This window comes from Orycteropus afer, unplaced genomic scaffold (assembly GCF_000298275.1).
Source record: "Orycteropus afer afer isolate SDZICR_OR568_19922 unplaced genomic scaffold, OryAfe1.0 scaffold00018, whole genome shotgun sequence".
Lineage (NCBI taxonomy): Eukaryota > Metazoa > Chordata > Mammalia > Tubulidentata > Orycteropodidae > Orycteropus > Orycteropus afer.
In genome coordinates, this window is record NW_006921605.1 from 8,250,958 (window position 1) to 8,260,828 (window position 9,871).

At 51.2% G+C, this 9,871-nt stretch overlaps 1 protein-coding gene across 1 annotated transcript in view; it reads right to left on the bottom strand.

The window, feature by feature from the left end:
* Nucleotides 1–3,503, bottom strand: part of LOC103214084 (protein tweety homolog 2) — a 62,698-nt gene extending 59,195 nt beyond the window's left edge. The window contains exons 1-2 of the mRNA XM_007959886.2: nucleotides 3,447–3,503; nucleotides 2,734–2,794 (exon numbers count right to left, since the gene is read on the bottom strand). Of these exons, the coding sequence (XP_007958077.1) occupies nucleotides 2,734–2,794; nucleotides 3,447–3,503 (118 nt within the window). The remainder of the gene's footprint in view (nucleotides 1–2,733; nucleotides 2,795–3,446) is intronic.
* Nucleotides 3,504–9,871: the final 6,368 nt, after the last annotated feature.

The window sequence follows — 9,871 nt, forward strand, 5'->3', positions numbered from 1 at the left end:
CTACTCCACCAGAGCTCCTTTATCAGCATTTAAGGGCCTGGGGCATACCCAGTCTTCACTGGTTTATGCTTCCAAGGCAGGCGTTTGGTACCTGAACACTACAACTGGGAATCTTCCTTATTTTTAACAATGGCTGAAGGCTGTTCGTGGGCCAGGCATTCCAGGGCATTAGGGCTGCACTCGTCCTTCAGGGGCCCTCCCCACTGGACACGCCAGCAGGGATGCAAGCACGCACCAAAGCTTTTCCTAGAAAACTCACTGCCAGGCCCACTTTCTGGGTTCTTTACTGCTGCCAAATTCAATCTGGAGACCACAGCTCAGAGGAGTCCCTAAACCAACCCAACCAAACCCAGTCCGTACCTGCCGTACTTCTACCTGCCAGCAGGGGCACAGCTGCTAGGAGACACCCACTTCCCGACACAGCCTCGTCAAACCCATTCTTAAAAAAGACCCCAGACATTGCCAAGAACTTGTTACAGAAGCAGCGAATTGTCAGCAGAAAAACAGGTGGCCTCTGACACAATGGTTAAAACATTCAGCTAACGAAAAGGTCATCGGTTCAAACCCACCAGCCGTTCTGCAGGAGAAAGATGAGGGAGGCTGCTTCTGTCAAGATGACAGCCTTGGAAAGGCTACGAGGGTTGCTGTTGAGTCAGAACTGACCCCACAGCAGTAGGTTTAATGACTGGCCATGAGCTCTTGATGCCAGCACCTAAGCAGACGCCACACACAACTTCTAGCACCTCCCAGAAGTAGCACCTGACTACCATGCAGTCACCAGCTATAACTGTATTTCTGCCCAGAGCCACTAAAGGGACAAGGCCCATCCTAAGAGGCAGGAGTGCTGTGGCTGAGCCTGCCTGAGGCCCTGGCTGCCCAGAGTCAAGTTTCTAACAAATCAGAAAACTGGGCATTCATTCAGGCCATCTATCATAGCCTGAACCAGGTCCTCCAAATGTGTCAACCCAGGCACAATTCCTAGTGGTTTGGGAGGTTAGTATTAGAGGGAGAAGGGAGAAGGGAGAGGGGAGAGGGGAGAGGGGAGAGGGCCTTCTTCTAGAGCTGGTGCCCTGAATCCACACTTCCAGCTTCAACTGTGAGGGGATCCATTTGTTTGTTAAAGCCACCTCCCTGTGGTACGTCTGTTACAGAAGCCCTAGACAACTAAGCCACCCACCTATGTTGGTGGCCCAGCAGCTGTCACTCTACAGACTAAGATGAACACTGGTAAGGCAGGATATAAACAACGCACTTAATGAACACCCTACTATGTCTATGCCCAGGGGACCACAATCCTGCCCTCCCAGACAACACAGTCTAGAAACTGGGCTTATTACAAAGGAGGTGCCCAGAAAAACTAAGTCCAATGAATCTGATGGATACTGGTATCATTTATTCATTGTGCTAAGAGCTTCAAGATCATCTGACTCGATCCTCACACCAATCACCACAAGACAGACTTCATTTTAAATGGAAGGAGACTGGTGAGTGAGATCTGAGCCAGGCAATTGACATACTGTGAGGTCTGACCTCAAACGGACAAGGTAATCCCATCTCTGTGAAGCATGATGAGACCCAGAGCACACACCTGGGACCCTCACATCAGCCAGGGCAGATGGTAGTTGTACGAGAGTCAATAGCCTGGTTCAGGCAGTGGGGACACAAACACGACCGTCTTCCACCCCCATTTCACATCCCTCTGGATGGCTTCCAAGGGTTGGTCTACACCTCACTGTGTGGTCCTACCACTGGCACAGAGCACTAGAAACAGCTTCTCTTAGCCAGACCTGAGCCCACCTTAGGACATCAGCCCAATGCTGTTCTACTTTCAAAAATTATCTGATGTTCTCTTTACAACAAACCTGAGGGAAAGGAAGTAGAAAGCTGGGGCAGCAGGGGAAAAAAGAAAAGGAATAAAAAAAAGAAAGAGCAGGGTAATCAAGCTGGATCTTACACTCTCAAACCCCCTCAGACCCCCTCCCCTGCTTGGTGTAAAAAAATGATAAAGTGTGGGCAGCCTGCTGTTTAAGGTTTTTGATCTATCACTTCTTTTTCTGTTTAGTGATAGGCTACTTTCATTGTTAGGTGCCGCTGAGTCATCTCCAACACACAGCGAGCAGTCCTATGTACAGCAGCACCAAACACTGCCTGGTCCCCTCCTTGGGTTTCTAAGGCAGTACCTCTACAGAAGGAACCCTGGTGGCCTTGGAAACCCAAGGAGGTGTTGTTCGATGGCTGTTGAGTTTAGTTTGGGTTTTTTTGATCACTACAGAAGTAGACTGCCCAGTCTTCCTTCTAGGAGTGGCTGGTAGGTTTGAACCATCAGCCTTTTGGTTAGCAGTCAAATGCCTTAGGCACTACGCCACTAGAAATCGCTAGCTTTCTTCTTCTTTTTTTAACTTTCAGGCTTGGAGACAGTAACGTATATAAATGAAATCACTCAGGAGACGGTACACTGTGAGCAAGGACTGCCCCAGTCCACGTGTAGCACTAACTCCGTGTTCATGGGATGTTTCCAGACTCTCATCCACTAAGTCTTCCATGCAGAGAGCACCTACTGTATACACGACACAATGAGAATGAACTGGAAAGCGTCTTCAAGACACTGCCATGAGCTAAGAAAGTCTTCACTCTTCCTGCTGTGAACAGTGACAACAACCGTCCTGACTGACATCCTGGGAAAGGTACTCTCAGGAGAGGTTCCCAGGTCAGGGACACAACAGGGACACTCACATTTGGCATCCTTCCGCCTGGCAGTGAGCAGAAAGTCCTTGATTTCCTCAATTTTGCGAGGCTGCAACACAAAAGGATTAGAGAATTAACTGCTGGGATGAGCTCTTTAAAAAAACAAAGAGAATGACTTTTTTTTAGAGCAGCGTCAGGTTGACAAGAAAAACTGAGCAGAGCCAAGTTTCCGAACGCTCTCTGCCGTCATAACAGCGGGCACCGGGGTAGGCAGCGGTTACGGACCCGTCGTCAGCCGACTCCAACTGACCGGGGCCTCATGCACAAGAGAGTAGTGGCCGGTGGTGGTTGGCGTGTTGGAATCCACTGCTGGACGAACCAGTATCCACACACTACAAACAATTCAACCTCAGTTTGGAGGTCACGCTTGTTCTATGCCCAGTTCTACGTTCTGACCAACGGATAAACGCCCTGTATCCACCATCGCAGAACCACGCAGACTCGTTTCGCGGCCTTAAAAACGCCCTGTGGGCCACCTCTCATCCCCTGGCAACCCTTGATCTTGTTACCTCTCTTTAGTCTCGCCGTTTCAGAGAGCCACACAGCTAAGATCACACACTATGCAGCTGAAACGCACTTTCTCTGGTGACGGTTAAGTCCCCCACCTCTCTTGGGCCTCCGGAGACCAGGGAAGCCCATCCTGCCCTGGCTCCCGGGCCCCGCACCCCTTCCCGGAGGTTCTAGGCAGGAGTCGTACTCACCATGGCGACGAAGGGCACAAGGAAGCGGGCGCGGACCGGCACCTGAGAGAAAGACATTCCCCGGCATTAACAGAGCGTGGAGACCGACAGTGACTCCGCTTCCCCTCCCTCTCTCCCTCCAAAATACCGGACCCATCGCACCCCACCTTCCTTCCCCGCACCCCCGGTCCAGGTCTGAGGGCCCCAAGTTTCACCCAGCCGACGATTGCCCCGGATTATTCCCTCGTCCCCGAGTACCTCCGGAGACACTCACAGAAAAGAGCTTGAAGCGACAAGGAGGGAAGAGACCGAGACTTCCGGTTCCGGTCAGTTAAACCCTCCCACGGAGGAAACCGGCTACGGTCTCTGCAGCAGGCCAAGATTCATGTAGGCGTTCACCCTTCCCATTTCAGCACCCCAGCCGGCTTGGGGGTCTAGCGTAATGGCGCAGCTCCACAGACCTGCTTCCTGTCCACTCTTCCGCTTTTGCCTGTCGTCTCTCCTTCCTACTCTCCGTCTTTCCTTCTTTGCTTCCTCTTCATCTCCTCCCTCCTCCCCTCCCACTCCGTTTCTTTCCAGCTCCACTTCAGCTCCCCTTATACCCCCAGCTTGGCTTTTCTAGGTTTTATTTCAGATGCAGCTGGCGGAGCTAATACTATCTCTTACCTCATGACACCTGTGTGTGGGCGTCCCCACAGAGTTTCTCATTTAACTGAAGAACGCTCCTCTCTACGGTTTGGACTCTTGCTCACCTGTCTTTCTGGTTCCTCGACCAAAACCTAGTGGGCGGTGCTCAGCAGGCCCGTGTGCTTTCCTTCGTCCACTCAAACGGTTTTCCCATTTCTTTAAGAATTGGTGTAGAAGTTGACAACACGTATGCTAAGAGCTCTGGTAGCATAGTGCCTAAAGCACTGGACTGCTAACCAGAAGGCTGGCGCTTCAAACCCACTAGCCACTCCTCGGAAGGAAGATGGGGCAATCTACCTCCGTAGTGATACTGCCTCGGAAACCCAAGGAGAGGTCGCTATGAGTCGGGTCCGACTCGACGGCACATAAACATGCTAAGACTACTCGCTGTGTCTGCAGGGAGAGTTCCTGGCATAAATGAGGGTTAGGGTTAAGGTTAGGGTTGGTCTAAGGTGGCTTTGAACTGCCTGACAGTGACCCATCAGTAAGACAAGGCTCTTCCCAGAGGTCGGGGTGGGGTGGGGGAGAAGCATTGGTGTAGATTAAAAATAAATGAATATTTGCATTGTTGTTGTTGTTATGTGCCGTAGAGTTGGACCGGACTCATAGTGACCCCTCCTTGGGTTTCCAGGGCAGTATCACTACGGAAGTAGATTGCCCAACCTTCCTTCCGAGGAGTGGCTGGTGGGTTTGAACCTCCAGCCTTCTGGTTAGCAGTCAAGTGCCTTAGGCACTACGCCACCAGAGCTCCCAATATTTCCGGTAGCTGGCCTTTTACGAGCACTTTCCTCAGCAGGTTCTGAGCTGAGCACCTTACCCCTCTGAGTACCTGTGAGAGGAGGCCCACCTGTGAGAGGAGGCTCTTGTGATGGCATCTTCCCGACGCTGTGGAGACCACAGGCTCCTGAAGCACCTTGTCCAAGGTCAGAGCTGGGAGAGGTCACGAATTGGAACCCAGGTTTCCAATTCCGCACCCGAGCTCCTGACCGCATCTTCATGAGGCCTCCCACAGACACCCAGGCCAGCCCCCACACAACAAGCTGGCTGGCTTTGCTTCTCTGGTTCTTCCAGCCTCTATCCATCCATGCCTGGTGTTGTTTGCTTGAGCACATAGTGCCTAAGGCATTTGACTGCTAACCAGAAGGTTGGCTGTTCAAACCCACCAGGCACTCTGCAGAAGGAAGACTGGGCAATCTACTTCCATAAAGATTTACCACCTCAGAAGCCCAGAGGGTGCCACTATGAGTCAGAATCGACTCAATGGCAGTGAATTTGGGTTTTGTTTTAATCATGGATGCAAAGAGATGTCTTTACAGGGAGGCTCTGGGAAGCCTGTGGTTACCAATTTTATCTTTTATCCTCCACTTTTATTTGTAACCTCTTTACAAATGTCTACATTTTATTATATTTGTTTCCTTCTAATTTACGAAGCACACCCAAATCAAAACCAAACCTAATGCCATCAAGATGATTCGGATTCATGGTGACCGTATAGGACAGAACTGTCCCATAGGGTTCCAAGGCTGTAAGTCTTTATGGAAGCAAGCTGCCTCATTTTTCTCCCTCAGAGCAGCTGGTGTGTTTGAACCATTGACCTTCTGAGTGGCAGCTGAGAGCTTAACTACTTCTGCCACCAGGGCTTAATAACTGCACAACAGGATGTAATTGCTTTGTGCTCATTATTACAGGATACGGTGAGTCTGGGGGCTCACTGTCCTTCCTTCATTAGGTCCAGGTTGAGCGCCTTCCTGTGGGGGCTGGGGGTACACGAGACAATACACCAACAGTCCCTGTCGTCCGGGAGATCACAGAAGACCCTGATTGAATTAGTGTGTGTGCTTGTGCATGTGTCGTGTGCCATCGAACTGATTTCAACTTCTAGTGATCCTGTAGTTAAGAGGAGGATGTCCCCATAGGGCTTCCTAGGCTAAAATCAGTACAGAAGCGGATTGTCGGATCTTTTCTGCCTCAGAGTGGCTGGTGGACTTGAACCACTGACCTTTTATTTAGCAGCCAAGTACTTAGCTATTAATCACCCCCCCCTCCAAAACAACCCCCCAAACCCACTGCCATCAAGTTGATTCTGACTTACAGCAACCCCCATTGGGTTCCCAAGGTTGTAAATTGTTGTGGCAGCAGATTATCCCATTTTTCCTCTGTGGAGCAGCTAGTGGGTTTGAACCACTGACCTTTTAGATAGCAGCTAAATGCCTTAACGATTGCACCACCAGAGCTCCTTCTTACATCACCAGGGCTCCTTAATTGTGTCAGAGAGCCTTTTAAAGCAGCCAAACCAAGTTTCTACAACTCTAGATGTGTCTGGGTTTTAACGGTGGGAAAAGTTAATTGGTAGAAGCTTAATTTTAGGAGTCCCTGGGGTGCAAATGATTAATGTGCTTAGCTGCTAACTGAAAGGTTGGGGATTGAAGTCCACCCAGAGGCACCTTGGAAGAAGGGCCTGGCAATCTATGTTGGAAAAATTGCCCACTGAAATTCCTGTGGAGCCCAGTTCTAGTTTGATGCACACGGGGTCACCATGAGTCAGAGTTGACCCGACAGCAACAAGGTGGTGGCAGTGAGGGTTGGGTTCAGTCTGACAATCCTGGATGCAGCCACCCTGGCCTCAGAAGGACATACCCAGTCTCCTCAGCCTGACTTTGCCAAAACCCCTCTGACTCGGGCAGATGCCTTTCTGGCCTTTCTATGTCACAAGCAACCACCCTTCCAGCCAAGCCAACCTGCCTCTTACCACGTAGCGCACCTTCTGACCTCTAGGCCCTCGGTCTGCTGGTCTCCTTATCTTCCACATGCTGCTCACCCTTCACAGCCCAGCTCCCACCCCTCCTCCTCTAGGCAGGACCCTCCACCTCTGGATCCTGCACTTGTCAGTCATTCAGCTGATCCTTGTGCCCCACTCTCAGTACAGCTGTGTGGCAGTGTGAACGGTTCATACATCCGTACTGACTTCTCCTGTCAACAGGGACAGGGTTCAGCATACTGTCGAGAACTCTCGGAGTGTGGGACTCGTGTCCATAGTAGGTGCTCAATGCTGGCATTGTAGGTTCTCAAACTGGACGCTGAGATCACTGTATGAAGGGATAGATGGATGAATAGGTGATGAATGGATGGAGGGAAGGATGAATGGATGGAGGGATGGATGAGGGGTTGGGCGGATGGATGGATGGAGGGAAGGATGAATGGATGGATGGATGGAAAGGTTGGATGGAAGGGATGAAGGGATGTATGGGTGGATGGAGGGATGGATGGATGGATGGAAGACTGAGTGGATGAATGGAGAGATGGATGGGGAAGGAGGAAGGACTGGACAGTTGGAGGGATGGATGGATGAATATGCCTGGCACATAGTAGGTTCTCAAGAAATATCTGTTGAGTGAATTGCAGGTGTCTCTCCTCTCTGCGGAATGACTGGACAGGGACTGGGCGGGAAAGAGAGAGGGGCTGCTTCTCCCTTTTGGCAGCAATCCCAGAGAAACAGATGTTCGCCCTCTTCAATTGTAGGATTTAAGAGCTCCCAGTTGTAGAGCAACAAAATGCAAAGGCAGTTTGTTCAAGTACCAAAGGTTCGCCAGCAGCCCAAGGCCCAGAGGGTAGGGAATCGCAAACTCAGCTGCACTTACTACCAGGGGAAGCGGGGATCCCCTAGGAGTGCTTTCCAGCTTCACAGGAAGATCAGCCCCAACGTCATGTGACATCCAGCAGCCTGGGGACAGTTGGAAATGGATGGGGCAGAACCACTTGCCTTCAGAGCAACAGAAATTGGGAGAGGGCTTGTCCTTCGAAGAGCTGCAGAAACACTGTCTCAGGGGCTGCCAGAGGGAGGGAAAAAAACAGCTAAAAACACAAGAGGAGTTTTCTCCAAGCCTGTTTCCGCACCTTTTGATCAGCGTCGCTGGAGCTTGTGGATCTGCAGGTTCCTGGGCTCCACCCCAGACTGTCTGCATCTCTGAGAGAGGAGCCCAGGCTGCTGCCCTTCGTATAAGCCTCCCTGGCCATTCCAACATGTGGAAAGCTCTCAAAGGGGCTTAGGATGTATCCCTTAGGAGATGAGGGGCCAGTGAGCAGGGGCAGTGTGTGGTCCAATTTACCTGTTATGGTGCCTGTGGCTGTTAGGTGTGTAGAATGGGTTGGACTGTGCAGGTCTGGCGGCCTCAGGAAGGGTCCAGGTTATTGGACCCTCTAAGAGGCCAGTGAGGAGGGTCTCAACCAGGGCGGTCAGACAGGTAGAAGTGGCTAAAGGCCACGTCCACAGCTGTAGGATGCATTCTCTTCCTTCAGACACAGCTCTGTGCAGGGCATCCATCTTCCTGCTGGGTCCAGGGCTGCCCTGGCTGCATCTTCAGCAAGGAGCAGGAGAGCTAGGAAAGGAAGTTATTTGTAAAAGGCTTTAAGCTGGCAGGGGGAGAGTGTTTAGTCCCTCTTGTTGAACTTGGTAAATGGGGAGGGGAAAGTGATGGAGGGGAGGAGGTAAGGCACATAGCCCTCTCTCCTCCCTCCAACAAGCTCCACCCTGGCCACCCTGGTTTCATGCTCTCTTCTCTGTCTTCAGGGGCATGTTGAGAGTAGGCCCAGGATTGGTCAAAAACTAGCAGCCACAGGTAGACCACCTCACAGGTGCACAGAGGCGTGGTAACATACATGGCATGCTCTGAAGGCTCTTGAAAGAGCTCATCCAAAATAAACCCACTGCTCTCAAGTTGATTCCAACTCAAAGTGACCCTATGGGGCAAAGTAGAGCTGCCCCATAGAGTTTCCAAGGCTGTCATCTTTACAGAAGCAGACCGGCACATCTTTCTCCAGTGTAGTGGGTGTTGGTTTGCAACCACTGATCTTTTGGTTAGCAGATGAGTGCTTTAACCACTGTGTCATCAGGGCTCCTTGCAACCCCCAAGTTTTTCTCTTGTTCAATTCATTCATTCACTCAGCTAACATTTTGTGCACACCTGCCCTGTGCCGGGCACCAGCTGGGCTCTGGGAAAAACCATCTGGACACCAAAGCTCTGGAGAGCTGCCCTGGTTGGCAACCCTCGGTTCACGTCACACATTGTGGCTGGGAGAATCCAGCATTGTCCATGACTCCACCAGGAAAGGGTGACCACAAGCTGCACTGATGGCATGCTCCTGGACTCTGCCCCCAAGCTCTTGCCTTGGTGGATTTTAATCTGTATCCTTTTGCACTAATGCATTATCTCTGGGTTCCTGTCTTCTGCCCTTCGCTTACTAGGTGGGATCCCCTGAGCCCCACTTTCCGTGTTTCCAAAGAGGGGGTGCGATCCTACCTCTCCCTCCTCTGCCACAGGGCTGCTGTGAATCTTAAATGGGGTAACTATTGTTGTTGTTAAGTGCTGTTGAGTCGTTTCTGACTCATAGCGACCCCATGCACAGCAGAACGAAACACTGCCCGATCCCGTGCCAGCCCCACAATCCCTGCTATACTTGAGCCCATCATCACAGCCACCGTGTCAATCCATCTCGTTGAAGGCCTCCCCCTCTTTCGTCGACCCTCCACCCTACCAAGCATGACATTCTTCTCCAGGGAATGGTCCCTTCTTACAACATGACCAAACTAGGGGAGACGAAGTCTGGCCATTCTTGCTTCCAAGGAGCATTCTGGCTGCACTTCCTCCAGGACAGATCTGTTAGTTCTTTTAGCAGTCCATGGTACTTTCAGCATTCTCCGCCAGCACCACGACTCAAAAGCATCAACTCTTCTTAAATGGGGTAATTAGAAAAGTTAAAAT